At 39.2% G+C, this 20,165-nt stretch overlaps 1 protein-coding gene across 2 annotated transcripts in view; it reads right to left on the bottom strand.

Moving 5' to 3' along the window:
- TRIO (trio Rho guanine nucleotide exchange factor) overlaps positions 1-20,165 on the bottom strand; it is a 266,591-nt gene that overhangs the window by 91,713 nt on the left and 154,713 nt on the right. For both annotated transcript variants that reach the window (XM_081322967.1, XM_081322968.1), the window contains exons 22-29: positions 16,140-16,334; positions 15,848-15,963; positions 14,973-15,039; positions 14,255-14,364; positions 11,092-11,161; positions 8,475-8,564; positions 6,680-6,772; positions 2,039-2,150 (exon numbers count right to left, since the gene is read on the bottom strand). In XM_081322967.1, the coding sequence (XP_081179093.1) occupies positions 2,039-2,150; positions 6,680-6,772; positions 8,475-8,564; positions 11,092-11,161; positions 14,255-14,364; positions 14,973-15,039; positions 15,848-15,963; positions 16,140-16,334 (853 nt within the window). The remainder of the gene's footprint in view (positions 1-2,038; positions 2,151-6,679; positions 6,773-8,474; positions 8,565-11,091; positions 11,162-14,254; positions 14,365-14,972; positions 15,040-15,847; positions 15,964-16,139; positions 16,335-20,165) is intronic.

The raw sequence follows: 20,165 nt of genomic DNA, 5'->3' as shown, positions 1-20,165 counted from the left end.
AGTTAAAAAAGAATTAAATTATTGCCCACAATAAAAACAATAAAATATATATATAAATATTAAAACCCTAAGTGATTCCCCATCAGGCCAGGCCAGCTTGTTCAAATAAATGGGTCTTTAACCCGCGCCGGAAGGAGCGGAGATCCGGTGCCATCCGGAGCTCAACCGGCAGCTGGTTCCCCAAAGCCGGAGCGCCCACAGAGAAGGCCCTACCCCTGGGGGCCACCAGCCGACATTCTCTGACTGGAGGCACCCTGAGGAGGCCCTCTCTGTGGGAACGCACGGGGCGGAGGGGAGTCGACGCCGGCAGCAGGTGAGGATATATATATATATATACATATATATCCTCACTTACTGACCATTCATTCAGCAACCATTCAAAATATGAAGGTGCTGGAAAAAAAATAACTTTACAGCCCATTTATGACCTTTGCAGGATCAGTCACAGTCAAGTGATTACCATTACATTTGGGACAGGTTTTCTTTTTTCCCCCTCACAGTGTGGACGGATTGGAAAGAAAGAAATTGCAAGAAAGTAAGTTGTTTGCTCTTCTATATATCAAAAGCAATGTAATCATGCTGGCAAGAACAGGTCTGAGAAATACAAGTGCACTATGCAAATAGCTTAAAGTATTCTCTTGAAATCTCTTTTTCTCCAATTTCTTTGCTCTGCAGGGAGAGGATAGGAAAAAGTGATTTCTGTTGATCATCTCTCCTTTACCTTACTCTTCCCCCGCTTTGCAGAGCAGAGAGATTGGAGAGAAAGCCATTTCAAGAGAGTAGGCTCTTTGTGTATTGTGCCCACTGCTCCCAGCCCTGCAGTAAAATTACATTGATTTCAATATGTTTAAGACAGTAAGTGGAGCATTCCAAAGGGTGGGGGAGCGATTAGGAAGCAAACAAAAGCTGAAGGCGTGAAACTAAATAGTTTCCCCCAACAATCTGGGTCCTCATTTTACCAACCCCAGAAGGATGGAAAGCTGAGTCAACTTTGAGCAGGAGGAATCGAACTCCTGGCAGTGTGAGCAGAGTTAGCCTGCAATACTACATTGTAATCACTGCGCCACCATGGGTCTTTAATTAGTTAGCTATTAGATACTAACATGTTGACATTTAAGGAATATTTATATATTGGAAAACTGTTGTAAATTGAGGATTACCTGTACCCCTTCTGTTAAAAGTATTTTTAATTTTCTTAAATGTAATATGCTGTCCCTTAATTTATGTGACAGCATAAATAATATATTTCACTGTCTAAACAGCTTTTCAAGAGGCAAATAAATACTGAATTAAAGGCTTTTTTGAAAAAAATGCAAACATTTAATGATCTTTTAACAGGCAATCAAATGACAAAAATATTTAGAGTTGAATCAAGATTAGAATGGCGAGACCACTTTTATTATTGTTTTTCTGGTGACAAATGCATAAATTTGCAGACCTACATATTTCCTGCTCTGCCTGAACAGGACTCTTCAAATTATTTCATATTTTACTTAGACACAATTTGGTAGTAGTTCTAAAACAGGGGTGTCAAACTCGCAACGTCACATGATGTGTCACGACATATCGCAACTTTTTTTCCATTGCCAGCAATCGGGTGGGTGCAATTTTGGCATAATGCATCTGGCCTGTGGGCCGCCAGTTTGACACCCATTCTAAAAGGAAGATTGTCCAAATCTGGGTGATTTTTAGAGCAGATTTGCTGTTAATAACTTTACCACAGGAACAATTACAAGAGGTTGACTAGCTGCATTCTTCTCCATTGATCAAAAAAGAATGTTAAAAAACAGAAGCCATGACTAAATGACACAACAGATTTGTTTTCAAATACTTGTAAACACAACATGATTATAAGCAAGTACCCTGGAATAACTTTTTTTTATTTAGAACAATCATAATTCTAAGGTTACAGGAGGAAAAAAACCCAGATTTGTCAGGAAATTAAGAAATGGTCTTATATCAGTCTACTTTAAATAAGCTTTTGAAAATTCCTTAGAAGTAAGAGAATATATAGAAAAGAAATAATCATGAATCTTACCTTCCAGCATACTGAGATGCATAGCATCATTGGCTCGCTTTGGCACACTAAGCATAACTTCTAAGCCATCTTTAATCTCACCTTTACCCTCTTCACAGCAGGTGAGTAGTTCCTGTAAAGGTGTCACATTACTATTCAATAATTTATTTCTATTAAATCTTAGTTACCTAAGCTACCATTTGCAGTCTTTTAATAAGATACCAATATTCTAACTTGAGGTGTTTAGGATATATGTGTCTATTTCCAACTATAATGATACCAAAGGATCAAGGGGGGGGCATTATGACCACATGGCACAAGTTCTACTCTTTCAGACTTGTGCTGTGACATCACACAAGGGAACATGAAGGGTGGGGTTTATATCATAGGGAATACTTAGTTATCTGATCTACCTTGCATATAGAGAAATTGCATTCAGAGAAATTAAATGGGATGCTTGAAGTCATTAGCCAAATCACAACTGAATCCTCTGAAGTCTTGAATGCATCTTCAAAGTGCCCTCATAAAATGGATGCTACCCAAGGAAGTAAACACCCATTTGCCAGTAACAAAACTGGCAATATTGCACCAATCTTCTTTAGCTTAATGATGCTCTCCGCCATATCATTTATCTTTTTTTTCTTCTTCATGGGCAGATTAGTATACAGAATGTATAGAGAAAGCCACATTTATTTTCTGAGGTAAAGGTAAAGGTTCCCCCGCACATGCGTGCTAGTCGTTTCCTACTCTAGGGGCCGATGCTCATCTCCGTTTCAAAACCAAAGAGCCAGCGCTTGTCCGAGGACGTCTCCGTCGTCATGTGGCTGGCATGACTAGACACCAAAGGTGCATGGAATGCTGTTACCTTCCCACTGTAGTGGTCCCTATTTTTCTACTTGCATTTTTACGTGCTTTCGAACTGCTAGGTTGGCAGAAGCTGGGATGAGAAACAGGCACTCAACTGTGTTACGCGGCACTCAGGATTCGACCCACCAAACTGCCAACCATCTGGTTGACAAGCTCAGCGTCCTAACCCACTAAGCCACCGCGTCCCTACTTATTTTCTGAGAAGGCCCATCTTTAAAAACACAAATTATGTTAGAGGTTAATGCTTTATTTCAGTGTGTATTATTTCTCAGACACTTGGGAAATAATATATGATTTGAACTAAATATACTTTTTTTTAAAAAAAGATCATCTCCTCTGAGTGAAGACTTGCCCCAACCCTGCTGGCTTTCTACAATACAAGGCATTGAAAACTTGGCTTTGCAAGCCTATTAAAGCAATTAAAGGTGGCTTAACAGATGGTAGAGGGTCCATATGAATCAGCAGTGGAGACTCAAGCACCTGTATACTGTTGGAGCTATGTACGAAATGATGTAAAAGAAAGAACAAAGCAAAGCAAAGTTACCAAGGTTGAAAAACAATGTGCCAGAACACAGTGGCTAGTAGTAGGCTGAAATGTATTTGATTAAGGCTGGTATGAACTGTTGAGCTTGTACTTTATTACATACTTCATCAGATTGGAAGGACGCTGATACCGGTTCTTCTTACTCTACATACCTCTCATATTCCAGTTTGCTATATAACTGTAAGCTAGAGGCTGGCTGGAGAATTCTGGGACTTGAAGTCCGTAAGTCTTAAAGTTGCCAAGTTTGGAGATCCCTGCTGTAAGCCATTCCCATTGCTTTGCTTCATTATTTAAGACAGGGGTGTCAAACTCAATTTCATTGAGGGCCGCATCAGCATTGCGGTTGCCCTCAGGGGGCCGGGTGGGTATGGCCAGGGTGGGCGTGGCCTACTGGGTGGGCGTGGCTAGAGTGCACATGGCCTACTGGGGGTGGGCGTGGCCAGCTCTACATCATTCGCATCAAAGGTGCCTATGGGGGCCTGGGCAGGAGTGGGACAGATCTGAGGGTCTTTGGCGGAAGGACGGTCTCTGGGCCAGGGCCAAGGCAGTGGGGGCCGTTCCCTCACTGTTTCCAGGATGGCTTCGTGGGCCAGATGAAACCACTTCGCGGGCCGGATCCGGCCCCCAGGCCTTGTGTTTGACATGTCTGATTTAAGATGTCAATGTACAGGAAAACAACACTTACTCTTTTCATTTAACAAATGCCAATGGCGTTCCGAAAGTTTTTTTACTGTATTCCAGTAAAAACGACAGCAACCCATTTCCAAATGTCAAGAGATTGCTTTGTTCTTTTACTGGAACATTTAAAAGTAGTCCAAATGAGGTGAATTAATTTGATTTAATACTTGGAAGTTGTCTGAATATCACGAACATTTCGTTCATAGCTCTGTCAACATACGAGTTGCTTGTGTCTCCACTGCTTATTCATATGCACCTTCTACCATTTGTTAAGCCTCCTTTAATGGCTTTTAATAGGCTTTTTGGTCCCTTGACAATACATTGTAGTGTGCAGAAACACTACAGTGCACAAAGTCTTTTTTCTTTTTTGCTGGCTGCATACGTGTGTAAAGGAAAGATAGAGTAGGCAACATTTTAAATTTAATTAAATATAGAGGAAAATGGAAATAAGAGAAACTATTAACAAGAGTTAATTCATGAAATGTAGGAGTGTGTGCCTAGTAGATACATGTTCATTTAAATGTGGTTTTTCCCCCCCAGTTTCTTGGTCTTAAATAATAGGAGTTGGGGTTGGGGCTATGCAGCTTAATTACACATAGCCAAAACTTATGAAAAGGAAGTCAAGGACTTAGGCCAAAACACAAATAAATAAAGACCTTAAAGTCTTTGCCATTCACACCATGATCGTATCTATAGATATGTTGCTTCTGAAAGTCGACGTGACTGGGAGAGAATATTATGATTCAGATTCTAATTGTTGCTCAGGATGTGATAGGTTTTTCAAAGTCCAAAAGCCCAAATGGAATACTGTAGTTTGAAACAGCTGTTTAAAACAGCTTTTGCACACAAGCTGGGTAATCTTCAAAGACAGTTCCCAGTGCACTGTTTTGTAGTAGTTGACTCTCAAGAAAGCAAGGGCATCAGTAAAGGTCATCAGCGTTTCTTCCTTCCAAAAAGGTTGTAACTGGCATCAGTTGGAGAAGGGCAAAGACTGCCCAAGCCACCAGTTGCTCATAAAGAAGGCATGCCTCAGGGAGAAAGCCTATACAATCCCACTGAATGCCAGCATAGGGGCTACTGTAGTATATAAAAAAATTCTGGCAGTTCCATCTTGTTAAAATTCAATTTAAATTGGTTTCATCCCATCCAAGCCCTTACTGCCACCAAATACTGTATTAAGAATATCCTCTGCATCTCCTTTATCATCCACATAGCGTCGGCAACTCACTCCAAACTGATAAATGACCTTGCCCAAATATTTCATGTAGATGATATACAAGATAGAAAGAACCCAGATCCTGTAGCACCTATTATAATAGGGGCCAAAGACTCATCCCTGAGACTATCTGCTCAGATAAGAGGGGAACTAATTCAAAACAGCGTCCTCCACTACTAACTCTCATAAGCAGTCCATAAGAATACCATAGTCCATGTATGAAATGCCACTGAAAGATCCAAACTAAGCAGGATCTTTCTCAGATTTAGGCCTCATTCACAACAGCAGCTACAGTAATACAGTTTCAGTCCCATGCCTGGATTGAAAAGCTCAGCGAAAGGGATCAGATACTCTGCTTCATTATTTGAAGCTCCTCACTCTCAATTTTAGAATGCTAAATGATGTAGAATCGGGCGGCTATTTCAATGATTACCTGCTCCCACATGATTCTGCTAAGCCACCAAATGTCTTCAGACAATCTCTGAATTCTAGAACCATCAGCTGCTGTAGTATACAGGATTAGGATCTTCAGCAACTTTCCCCACCATGAGACTCATTTTATCCTATTCTAGCTAATCATTTATTGTAATCTTAAATCTCCCCTCAACTGTGAACCCCAGTCAAGTGGAAAAAGACCTGATAAGATCAAGCGGCAGTAGCACCTAAAAAAAGTAATCTACCAGGTTCTTACAGATGGTTGGTTTAGAAATCACACATGAAATCAGGCTCAGTTCAAACAGTATACAGCAGGGGTGTCAAACTCAATTTCATTGAGGGCCGCTTCAGCATTGCGGTTGCCCTCAGGGGGCCGGGTGGGTATGGCCAGGGTGGGCGTGGCCTACTGGGTGGGCGTGGCTAGAGGGCGTATGGCCTACTGGGTGGGCATGGCCAGCTCTACATCGTTTGCATCAAGGGTGCCTATGGGGGCCTGGGCAGGAGTGGGACAGATCTGAGGGTCTCTGGCAGAAGGAAGGTCTCTGGGCCAGGGCCAAGGCAGTTGGGGCCGTTCCCTCACTGTTTCCAGGATGGCTTTGCGGGCCGCATGAAACCACTTCACAGGCCAGATCTGGCCCCTGGGCCTTGTGTCTGACATGTCTGGTATACAGCATTAGATGTCACCAGATCTCACCAGAGGTTCTTAGGCTATCTTTCATTCCCCCCCACCCCATAATGATCTCCAAATAGTTCTTTTAGGGTACTTTTTATACCAAACTAAGCCAGCATCATGTATGTTGGGTCACTCATAAAGAGTTCTTCTATTTAGCTGTAGCCTAATAAAACTGTCTTTTTCTAAAAACATATTTTCAGTGTAAAAAAGGTACCCAGCTTCACAAATGAAGGCCATACTGACACTCACCTTTAGAAGAAGTTGGTATTTTGTTATCCGTTGAACTGGCTTGATAAGGTAAGATGAAATTGAATTGGCTAAACCATGCCGCTGTTGTATTTCCTGCAACACAGGTTAAACATTTCAGAACCAAGTATAAATTAACTCAGAAAATTTGCAAATAAATTTTTCATTATAAAAAAAACTGAAAGGAAGTCCTAAACCAATGCCATCATGTTCCTCATCAATTAGCATAATGTATATTTATGCTTGACCTATATATAAAAACTGTGAAAGCCATTTCACCGCTAGACATGCCAGCCAGGCCTCGAGGAAATTCTAGCTCAACAACATCTGAAACCATGGATTATTCAAATTATTCACTTTTGCTGAATATTTGTCAAGAACCCAGCTGAGTCCAATGGTGGTTATGCACATTTATAAACCTCTTCCATATTTTGTTAATTTGAGCATGTCATTTGTTAGAATATCAAAAGGGTAGTTTACGCTGGCATGTTGTGAAATATTAACACAACATGAAACATCAACATCACTACAAAGACAATTCAAGCTACTTTGTTAAATGAGTAGTATATTTATGGCAGGCGTACCTGCTCCAATTTCTATCAGGGTGAAGAATTCTGCTTTAGATTCTAACTATCTTGTTTTTCTTTTCTTTTGGATTTTTGTATTATCTAGCATTTTGATATAAACTGCTCTGGGGGAAAAATCACATCCCCATTTCATTTGGCTTCAGTACAACAACATTTCTGAAGTGCAAAAATAGCACTCCAGAGCTATTTTTGAGTTTTTAGAGTTGTTTATATTTGATTTTAACTGTTTTGTTTTGTGCTGCCTGCAGTCATATTTCTGAGAGGGTGGCTATATAAATTTTCTAAATAAATAGATAAATAAATGTCAATAATACTTCTTCTGGCAACGTGAAACAAGACTACTGTACTGAGAATGAGCAAAGATACTCTTTTACAATACTCTGATATACTCATATACTCCGATATATGAAAAATATTTTGATTGCTGTTCAGACTTAATTCTGAATTCCAAAATAGCATCTTAGGATTCTGCAAGAGAAATACTTCACTCAGAGGGGTTCTGGGTGTGTCTTTAAATAGGCATAGGTAGAAAACTGGGTGGATTAGCTCTGGACTAAGAAAGCTGTATGCCAACATAACAACTGTTTATTGATTCAAAGATAATTTCTTTCTTAAAAGAGGCCCTCCAAATCCAATAAAAGAAATTGCAGTTATAACTTTCTCTCCCTCCACTACTATTTAAAGATTTACAAAACACAATGTATTACATTATTGGTTTCATTCAGTGTCAATAACTGATAGTTGACAGTCTTACCTTACATCTCTCACTCTATCTTTTGTTTTTTGAAAAAAAAAAGTTCTGCAAGCAGGTTTTCAGAACTAAATTCTTCCTGGGGCATGTCAATATAAACCTATCTTTTAATAGGAACAGTCAAATGTAGAACATAGCTTGGAATAAAATCAGGTCATTCTGATGTCATCATGATGTCACTAATAGTATAATGTTCAAGTTTTAACATAGTGATTGTTAAGAACTAGAATGAAACTAAATCCTGCCAAGATTGAGCTTTCTTCACTGTGATGAAAAGATTTGTGGGATGTTCTTTGAAATAGGGTTCATGTCAAACTTGCATCTATATCCTTTCAAAGCCAATGCTGAATTCTCACCATGTGAATTTGCATATATGTATATGCAAATGTCTGTGCTATATACATAAATATACTTTCAGAGGTCAGGTGGTGTAAATGAAGCACTACAATCCTGTACTTACATCAAAATACGCTCCCGCATGCTCTAAAATTAGCTGAGTTGAGTCTGGTTTGTTTTTGCAGTAAGTCACATACATTTGGAACTTATCTGCCTGCAAAGAAAAAAAGATTGAAATGATTTGTAAAAAAGCTCCATCTGGTGGAAACTTGGCTATTTAAGAATTGAGTTTAAATCTGTTGGATAGAGAAACTGGCATGCAAGAAGGAAAACTATTACAAAAGGCAAGAAATGTTATATATTAGTCAGGTTGTAAACTGATTCAACCAGGCCTCCCAAGATGCATGTGTTCAGATACCTAATATCCTTAATCATAAATGATGTCTAAGAAATAGCTCGCCCATTAAACATCTTTTGCAACAATACATTTTAAAGATTAGTCACGGGGTGCTTTAAATTTATGTTATTACATCCCACAGTTTGAGGTACAGCTGCTTAATATTACATGAAACTGACAGGATGCCTAAGTCACCTCCCAGAACTCAAAGGTACATTTCTATGTTCACCAGTTAGACTGGCGGTCTCTTTTGTGAGCTGAAGAGCCCTAATGCACAGGTAGTCCTCGACTTACAATAGTGCATTTAGTAGTGACCGTTCAAAGTTATAAAGGCACTGAAAAAAAAGTGATTCACAATGGTTTTTCACACTTATGATCATTGCAGCATCCCCATGGTCATGTGATCAAAATTCAGATATTTGGCAACTGACTCGTATTTATGACGGTTGTAGTGTCCTGGGGTCATGTGATCATCTTTTGTGACCTTCTGACCAGTGCTATTTTTGTAAAAGAAAAAGGTGTCGGAACTCACACATGACATACAACCCGCCTTGCCTACCCTACAAGGTTCCATCCAAAAAAGGTGCCGGAACTCCGTTCTGAGCATTCTATGAGAAAAAAAGCCCTGCTTCTGACCAGCAAAGACAATGGGGAAGCCAGATTCACTTAACAACCTTATTACTAATTTAACAATTGCACTGTTTCACTTAAACAACTGTGGCAAGAAAGGTCGTAAACTGGGCCAAAATTCACTTAACAAATGTCTCACTTAGCAACAGAAATGTTGGGCTCAGTTGTGGTCTGCCTGTATTTACCATCTCACACTACAAATCTCTTCTATTAGGCCACAGTGTTATTTTTCAGGTGTGGATGATCACAACTCAAAATACAATTGATTATTTAGTAAACCCGGGTTTCAGGCCTGGGTACAGCACGGAGATGGCATTGGTTGCACTGCTGAATGATCTCTGGCGGGCTCGGGACAGGGGTTGCTCCTCTGTCCTAGTCCTTTTAGATCTCTCAGCGGCTTTTGATACCATCGACCATGGTATCCTATTGCGGCGTCTCAGGGGGTTGGGAGTGGGAGGCACTGTTTTGCAGTGGTTCTCCTCCTATCTCCTGGGCCGTTCGCAATTGGTGTTGACGGGAGGGCAGAGGTCTGCCCCGAGGCCTCTCGTTTGTGGAGTCCGTCAGGGGTCGGTTCTCTCTCCCCTCCTGTTCAACATCTATATGAAGCCGCTGGGCGAGATCATTCGTGGTTTCGGGGTGGGGTATCATCAGTACACTGATGATACCCAACTTTTTCTTTCCACCCCGAACCAACCCAGTGATGCCCTCGCCGTGATGTCCCGTTGCCTGGAGGCGGTCCAGGTCTGGATGGGGAGAAACAGGCTTCGTCTCAATCCTACCAAGACTGAGTGGCTGTGCATACCGGCATCTCGGACTAACCAGTCTATTCCACCTTTAATGATGGGGGGTGAGATGTTACCCCCCGTCGATAGGGCTCGCAACTTGGGCATCCTCCTGGACTCACGGCTCAGTTTTGAAGATCATATAGGAGCCGTGACCAGGGGGTCTTTGCCGAGGTTCGCCTGGTGCGCCAGTTACGGCCCTATCTGGACCGAGATGCCCTGCGCACAGTCACTCATGCGCTCATGACCTCCCGATTGGACTACTGCAACGCTCTCTACATGGGGCTGCCCTTGGGAACCACCCAGAGGCTTCAGCTGGTGCAGAATGCAGCTGCACGGGTTGTGATGGGGGTTTCCCGATACTCCCATGTAACACCTCTGCTCCGCGAACTGCATTGGCTTCCGGCTGCTCTCCGGGTGAGATTCAAGGTGCTGGTGATGACCTAAAAAGCCCTAAATGGCTTGGGTCCAGGATATCTGAGGGAACACCTGCTGCCGGCATCAAGCTCCCTTCGTCCTGTGCGCTCCCACAGGGAGGGTCTTCTCAGGGTACCGCCGGTAAAAGATTGCCGGCGGACAATACCCAGGGGGAGGGCCTTCTCTGTGGGTGTGCCTGCCCTTTGGAATCAGCTGCCTGTAGAGCTTAGGACTGCCCCTGACCTTTGTTCATTCCGCCGGGACCTGAAGACCTGGCTCTTTGAGCTCTCTGGCCTGGTCTGAGCATATTAATTGGGATTTTAACTGTTTTTAAACTGGGGTTTTATTACAAGTTTTATATAATTCTTTTAATTGATTTTAAGATTTTTGTAATTGTTGTATCTGTTTTTAATACCTTGTGAACTGCCCTGAGTCCTACGGGAGAAGGGCGGTATATAAATTGAATAAATAAATAAATAAACAGAAAGGTAATAAAGCAATGACTAACATCTTACCCAGGTAACAAAGCAATGACCAACATCTTCAGGTAACTGCTCATATTTCTCCAGCTCTTTCAGGAATATACTGTTTAAAGAAATGATTGAATAAAACTATTAACATGTTCCTCTTCCCTTTCTATATTGTAATTATACCGTCCACAGTGGCTATAACATATTGTTATACACAATACTTGTGCAGAATTATCCAATCAATCAAGCCTACACTTTATAGTTCCAGTAAAACAATGATATAGCAATAGCTACAGCTATGGTATGTCAGGTTATGGTACATTGCAATCATGCCAGACTTACAAAATGTGGTGCCTTTTAGCTGTGATGAGTTAGAACTAGCTCATAGTCCCCTAATGCATTAAACAAAACATACACATTGAAATAACTAATGGGAAAATCAGCACTTATTTACTGACTTCATTGCAACATGAATGATCTAAAATTGACCAAACAAACAAACCTAGGAAGAGAACGCTTGCATTTCCAAGCTTTATAAAATCCATCCACACTATTAGTTTATGAACAATTAACAAGTTCTTTTATTATTATAACAATTTAATTAAAGATTCCAATTTACAACAATATAAACTAAAAAATAAAATGGGTAAAGCAGAAAAAAATAGAAAAGAAAGAAAAAAATAAGAATATAGTAGAGAAATATATATAAAAAAGTGACTTCCCCATTTATCACAATATGTATAACCAATTTTAGTAATTTATCACTTCTCCTGAAATACAACAAATGATTTCTTGTTCCCATCCATCTCTTGTCTGCAAACAAATCCATAAAGCCTCATCATTTTACTCTCTGTGTCAACAAAAATCCATTAAGGGTTATCAGATAACAACATATCTACTTTAATCTTGATCAAATAAACTAACTTTATATTCATTCCTTTTATTTCAAACAATCTTGACGCTAGACCTTTCAAATAATGTCCCAGAACTTGATTTATTTTTCTCACAAAATTCTTCAAAGCTTTAACAAGCCTCTTGTAAATCCCACATAGGAAAATTTTACTCTCTTGGTTTGTTATTTGTATTTCTCTTTTAATTATTAAGAGATCAGACAGTTTCTTTTGTTTCTCCAGTATATCTTTTTCATTGTCATTTTTAAATCCACTTTCAAATCTCAGTCACGTCAGGTAAAAGTTCTTCTTCTTCTATAATATCTTTTAAACAGTCAATTATAGAGGCAGACCTTCTCAAAATTAATTTCTGGGTCCCTTGTTTAAAAGTAATTTTCAATATGAGTAATGTCAAAATATTTTACTTCATTCTATATTTGTAAGCTGAATTTGGCTGCTCTTCTCCTTTGAATGTAATCTTTAGTTCCTTTTAGTTCCCTCTAGTATCCAATTTTTTAAAAAAACAGAATTCAAAACAAAAGCATTTTCCCATGGGAAGGATTCTTTATTAATAATTCCAAAACTTTATTTCAAATTTATTTGGACCCTTAGTCCATTGGTATCTTTTTTAAAATCAAACTTTTGCTGTTTATTCCAGATTATTTTAATTCCTTAAATTTGTATTTAAAATTTCTTTCCTTAAGGATCGAAGAAAACTCACCCATGTCAGGCTCCAAACCAAGAATAAGACATGGTGATTTTTCCAAGCTTATTTTTTCCACACTTATATACAGAATCTTGCAAGGCTAAGTACTCTACTATCTGTATCTACCATGTACTCTGAGAACCATTAGGGAGGGGCTATCTTCACTCTTTCACACAAAATATCTGGACTGAATTGTTTCTTATTCCTCTGGAATGCATCCCCTCCCTCCTTGGAATCCAGCCTACTACATTCCATCACATCCAGTGCTGTAAAACCTGTAGGTCCAAAGATTCCCAATAGATAGAAAGCAGTTAATAAGCAATTTCCAAAAGTGATTAGAAAAGAAAGTATGCAAACCTAGAGTCCTTTCAAAAACAGTTTGAGCAAGGTGGTTATTAGCCCTCATCTCCCAGAGTTCTAAATCTATTGTAGACAAGTGTCTTGGGATCTCTTTGTAAGGAACAACTGCCTGGAGCACTTGTGGGTGATCTCAATCCTCACTTTGTCTGGAGAGGAATTATGAAAACCTATTTGCTGGCTCTCTATTCTGCTACAATCAGCAGCTCCACAAAATCAGTCTACCCTTTCTTCCCCAAAAGTCCTCTGTTTTTAGCAAGTTCTAAGGACTTAAGATGTGGTTGGGCACTCACTGATTTGTTTTATGCCTAGACATCTTTTCCATACAATTGTTACAATATAAAAATAAAATTCCATCACATCTTGTAAACGGATGTAGCCATAATTCTAACAGTAACCATTGGGCAATATATGTAGTGTAGTAGCCATTTTTCACACAAGGAGATTTTGAACTATCTAATGTTCACATGGACTAGTGAGACAAATTCAAAGGAGATGACTGTGCTTGCAGCTTAGAATTCCAACAGTTGGGGGCTTCAAAGGGCAAGAAAATGGCTTTTCCCCATCTTGCACTCTATGCAGATACAATTATGTATTAAATAAGGCTCTTGCAAACGAAGTATCATGTACCTCCTATGCTTGCAGGTTGGCTGTAATAGATTTTGCATCTGTTACTTATTCACAGAAAAGTTTAGACTCCACAAATATTAACAGAGAAAAGAGATATATCAAATTAGGGGTCCTTGCTAAGGGGAGGAGATTTAGTGTAGGAGACAGCACAGAATAATTTTTATGTGTCTGTAGTGGGTGTGAAACTTCAAATAAATCCTGAATTCAGATTATGTGATCTACTAAGCCTGAATTAAGGCTTTAACGCTATTCTCAAATCCTATCTAGCATTATCAGTCATCTCACGGATAAAAGCTGATGTGTTCTATTTATCAGTTTATGTATCGTGCAGCAAAACCAAAACAACTTATTTTCTGGGTGGCTGAACAACATAGATCAACCTATTTCCATGAAATTTCCAGACCAGAAAAAAGCAAGTCCATTTTAAGATCTACTTAAATAGAAAAGTAGAATAAAACAATGGTAATCTGAAAATTGTCAAACTCCACTCCTTGAACCTACATTTTTTTACATTTTTATTTTGCAGTAGCAAAATAAAATGATATATTCATTTAACATATCAGAAGACATTAAATCATTGTTTTTTCCCCTAACAGTACAGTCACGGGTGACTCTGTTCACTCACTTGTTATGGAATTCATAGATCTCCTGCATGTTTCCAAAAATGATGTGCTCCTTGTTGACAATACCTGGTGGGATTTCTTCAACACCACTTGTTATTTCCCAGAGATATGTCTAGTAAAAAAAAATAGAAGCAAAAAAAGGGGGTGGGTGGGAATGAAGTTGGTTTAACAATTCTGTAGGTACAACCATCCCCAAACTAATATTTGCAAAATCATATTGATCTTTATAAAATGTCCAATTTTTTTAGGTTTGTATAATATCACTTTTTGGTTTTACAGTCATGACATCCTAACAATTGCAATGTGTCAATGAAAAAATAACAGTTTAAAATCAGACCCTGAAATACAGAAGAGAGGAGTTTCGGTTCAGAGAGAGAATAAGCCAGTTCTCGAATGTGCAATGCAGCAGTGGAAGCAATAATAGAGAACATTATCCCTTTGACAAAACAGTAAAAGCTTAACAAAAGCAGCAACCAGTTCATTGTGCCTGAAAGTGAACAGATATGCTATTGTCTCTGTTCAATCAACATAGGAATGTTTAAAAACAAAACAAGAAGCCGATCAAGCCAGAACTGGCAATTCTTGATTTAATTGACTAACATCCTACTTCTAACAGCATTGCACAACTTAGCTCTATGGTTACAGATCATACAATATGACAATGAAAAAAATCTATTTGAGAAACACCCCCCCCCATTTAGCTTGGAAACAAGAACTTACATCCATACATTCCCGGAGATCTCTTACATAAGCCTTCTCTGTCTGGATAAGCTCAGCCATGATGAACCTTTCCAAACACAAGAGAGACAACTTTAGACTATTCATTTTATCATATATCATTCTAAACGGGAATTAGATACATGGCAAGGATTTCATATAGTGAAATATGTTTGATGAGCTCAAGAGCATAGAGTGCATGAGAACTACAACTAGAAAAAAATATGGACTACAAGGTCAGTAAAAATGGTAATGAAATGATTTAAGGTTGCTTTTGCATAAGTAAATGTTACGTCTCATCTTGGAAGTATTCTGCCCTCTAATGTAATCTTTGCTTTAAGCAATGGCTAAAGGAAGCAGTAAAAATACTGAATAAAGTGACAGATTGTCATTAAAAGAAGGGTACATTTGCTTGTTCTTATTTGTTGCTGAAGCTTAGAAAAAAAATATTCTAGATTCTTTTTTGGACATTCAAGAGATCAGCCTATTTTAAGAAGCCCTGCCTCAGACTTATCAAATAGCAAAGCACAACTTAAAATCCAGATTCTCATTTTCTTTTTTAATTTATATGGCCGTTGCTGAGAAGTGGAAATGGAGAAATGGAAAAGGCAGTGGGGTTGGATGGGTGGGGGGAGGAAAAAAAAAGAAATATTGTATACTTTGACATGGACCAAGACTAGCATGTGTTATTTTTTTTCCTGGATTGTTTAATGTACATAATTTACATAAATGTAAAAAAGAATGTTTCAGTGACGTATTAATGATAGGTTGGCTGGGACTATGAATGCACAAGCACCTAACTAAGCAAGATAAAAATTACAGACAAGTCCAAAGCATGGGTAAACATGCATCATGCTAGGAGGAAACAAATGATTTACTCTTTCCTGCGGGCAGACTTCCTCTTTTCCTCATTAAGTTCATGAGCAGCATCTCTCAGCTTCACCTCTGACCCAGGAAGACTGGCTGGGATTATATCCAGTTGCAAGCTTTTACTCTGAATCAAGGAAGGGAAGATGACATCAAAATTAGTGAAGACAAGGAGAAACAAACACAAAAGGGGTTTAACCAAGACAAGAAGCTCTAGAAGCCAGATTAAGCCATTCCACATTTCTTCAAGCAAAAATAAATAAACAAACAAACAAACAAATAAATAATAAATGCAACACTCACCGATTTATTGGAATCTGAAGAAATTCCTAGAGCTTTCTCTAAAGAGGTCCTGTATTTTTCCATACGCAGAGAGAAGTCTCTGTATCTCTTGTCCACTGCTGTGACACATTTTTTAATCTCTGCTGCGTGGGCATGCCCCTTTTCACAAAAGCCATCAGCTAGCTGTATCAACAACTTCACCCTCTCTTTGGTTTGCTATAGGATACATGAAAGATGGGAAGGCAGTAAGAAGAGCGGACATTCAATGCCTCTAATGAATAACAGCCTTCTCACGCTATAAATAGAAGATAATATTCTGTTTCCATGCTAACAGCTTTTTGGTACTGGAGCAGAATTATCAGGATCATTACAACATATTTTTTTTTACATTTCTAGCTTTTAGGGTTCTGCGAAGCAAGGACTTGCAGACTGAATTGATTTAGGATAGCCTCACGCATTGGCACTACTACTGTGTCTGGGGATTACCTAAGCACAAGTTTGGAGAAATATGCCTCATTATGCTGAAAACCCAATTTACAATACCACGTGTTATACAGGTTCAGTCTTTACAGCAGCGGAGAGTTTGATAGTAAGTATACAGTATGGTGTTCAAAGACCAATGTAAGATTAGGAATCCTATTCTCCCCTACAGTATTGGATGTAAAAAAAGATGATATCACAGATTCCTTTGGGAGGTATCACTCCAAATAAGATTGATGATCCAATGGAATGCCAGCAGAAAGGAAGTCTGATGAATACCACACTGAAAAAAAATATTGATCTGCTTATAGAGTGGCAGGGGTCTTTTATTTATTTTGTTTTATTATAAAAAAAATGCCCTGAGCATTCTGTTTAGAGCATGGGACTATTCTGCAGATGCAGGGGGAAAAACAGTAAAAAGCAATCAACAGAAGGAACGGAAGGCTTGAGATAAAAAAAGAAAGGGAAGCACAGCTAACACTAGTTTTACAACACCGAAATTCTCTGTGCAGATCCATGCTTTTCGGTCTTTACCAATCATTCCTGCTTCCACCATGCTGGGAGGCTCTGGGTTCTGGACCCTGGAAGCATCCCTTCCCTCTAGCAGTGCCTACATGGTTTCTCCTGAGATCTGGGTAGTTCACACTCTGCTGTTATTTAGTAGAGCAAAGAAGGCTGTGAAGACTTGGTTCTTCACCCAGGCCTTTGGCGAAGGAAAGTGAGACCCCCTTTTTCAACACATTTGTCATCTTTTATCTTCGGCTTTGAAACGGAGATGAGCACCGGCCCCTAGAGTCAGAAACGACTAGCACGCATGTGCGGGGAAACCTTTACCTTTACCTTTATCTTTAATTTTACTGATTGTATTACAATTTCTTTAATTGTTGTGAGCCTCCAAGCGCCTTTATCAGTCAAGTGATATGCAGGTTTAAATAACAACAACAAACATAACAACAATAAACAAAAGAACAATAAAAAAAACAACAATAATAAACAATAATTCAAAGACCTGCAAATAGAAATAGAACGACTGTGGCAAAAGAAAGCAAAGGTAGTGCCAATAGTAATAGGCCCCTTGGGTGGAATCCCAAAACCACAGGAGCACCACTTGAACACCAATGGCATTGACAAATTCACTAACAGTCAATTGCAAAAGCCAGCTTTACTTGGAACAGCTTTCATCCTGGGACACTATCTGTAACACCATAAAGATCCACATCTGCCCATCTGAGATCCTCAGTAAGTACTCAATAGGTGGACAAAATTGCCAAATCCAGCTCAACATCTAATTGACTATGCGACGAGCCGTAATTTCATATCCCGACTTTTGTTCTTTAAACTCTTTTTTCTCTTTTTCAAGATCTCATCAGTTCCAGTTAATTCCAACTTTCTCACTCTTCCTTTTCGTCTAGACCAGACATGTCAAACACAAGGCCCGGGGGCCAGATCCGGCCCGCGAAGTGGTTTCATGCGGCCCGCGAAGCCATCCTGGAAACAGTGAGGGAACGGCCCCCACTGCCTTGGCCCTGGCCCAGAGACCCTCCTCCTGCCAGAGACCCTCAGATCTGTCCCACTCAAACGATGTACAGCTGGCCACGCCCACCCAGTAGGCCATACGCACTCTAGCCACGCCCACCCAGTAGGCCACGCCCACCTGGCCCTCTGAGGGCAACTGCAATGCTGATGCGGCCCTCAATGAAATTGAGTTTGACACCCCTGGTCTAGACCCATTCCCCACCTTCATAAATCATCTCAATGTACTGTATTTATCTCATGCCAATCATTTATTCAATATGGACATTTAATCAATATACAATTAGCACCCATACATTCTGGACCCTTTCTTTTCTTATTTTACCACATACATTTAAGTATCTCACCCCCACCACATTCAACTTACTTTTATGTTTTTCTTGATATGTTCATGTTTCATGAATCCTTTTAAACAAATATATACTACCCACCACCTTTCTACTAACGTTTGTTAGTCTTAAAATGTCTCCATCTATTTTCTCTGTCAATCACAATAACTCTGGTCTCTAATACATCCATTATCCTTGTATCTAAAATTTGCTGCAAATCATCCAGGCTCTAATAGGCATCATTCACATATGAAAATACATATGTGTTCACAATTCCAACCAACCAACATCTAATGTCACACCAAGCCTATACTAAATAACCAAGTGGACATCACATATTTTGACTTTTTCCTCCTTGGTGTTAGCTGAGCATTCTTTAATGCTCACTTGTGGTTTACTCTTATATAGCACTCTTCTTGCCACTGAACAGCCCACATTCAAAACTAAATTTATCTAGAACTTTCCATAATTCAAGCCTATTCATCAACATATACTTTCTCAAAACCATTAAGTGGTGCATAGAGTAATTTAATACTAACCAATGAAAAGCAAATTGTGATATATCAGATTCTACCAGCAGCTTCTCAAAGCAGCAGAAAAAGGCAGATGATTTCCACTTGGATTAAAGAATTCCTCAGCTATGTAACTGCTACTTCGCTGACATTATTTCAGTACTGCTATTCAATAATGAAATAAATATTTTGGGATGTCACGTTTTTAAAACCAAACGTGTATTTTATTTTAGCCACAAGAACATGATTTTTTTTTAGGCATTAGACTTTTAGGTATGCATGAATTAAACACATACTGGTATTTTCAAGGCCAAAAGCTTATAATCAGCTAGGTTAACTTCTTGTTTATTAGAAACTATGATCCAAGCAGGCCAACACCTATCAATTTTATAAACTGCTAAAATAGTACTGTTAAGGAATTTACTTGTGCAGAGGTCTCCTTGTGCTACCAAAGAGTTGCACAGACAAGGAATGGTACTGAGAGCAGTAAAAGTCACACACAGAAATACACTGAGTTCTAAAAGCAAAAAGTATTTTACTTTGAGGTGGTGTAAAAACAAAAATGCACAGTCAAAAATAAACAGTCCAGGTCATAAACAATAGCAACAGTTCAAGGAGTAATCCAAACTACAAAGTCTTCTTACCGGTCCAGAGGTCAAATACACAGTTCAAGTTTACAACAGTAGTAAACCAACAGCGGAGCAAAAACAGTAATAGTAGAGATCAGTGAATTCAGAGAGAGAGAGAGAAGCTACGTTCCTAGCTTCCTCTTATGGCCATGAGAACACTTACACACCCATTGGCCAATTAACTTCTTAAAGACATAGCATTATGGTTAATATATTTTCAACCCAACATTGTAGGCTAACACCATATGCCTAACATTCTCCCCTTTGGGTAGAATAATATATAACTCTTACAATCTTATGCACATTCTTTCACAATTAGCATTGTGTTTCACAGCACTTTGTACCTTCGTAAAATGGTCTGCAATATTTACATCAGATGGACAATACTCTAACTGTATTAATTTATCTTTGACACATTGTCTGACATTTAAATAACGAAGATCAGTATGTTTAGATCTTGTTCTTACTGCAGCATTATTAGCCATTTTTATCGCAGCTTGATTGTCCTCATACACAATGAATGGAATGAATGAAATCCATAGCCATCGGAGTTTTTGCTGGTTT

Source organism: Vipera berus (assembly GCF_964194415.1).
Source record: "Vipera berus genome assembly, chromosome: 3".
Lineage (NCBI taxonomy): Eukaryota > Metazoa > Chordata > Lepidosauria > Squamata > Viperidae > Vipera > Vipera berus.
Note: the sequence above shows the minus strand (reverse complement) of the source record. Positions and strands in the feature narration are given on the sequence as shown.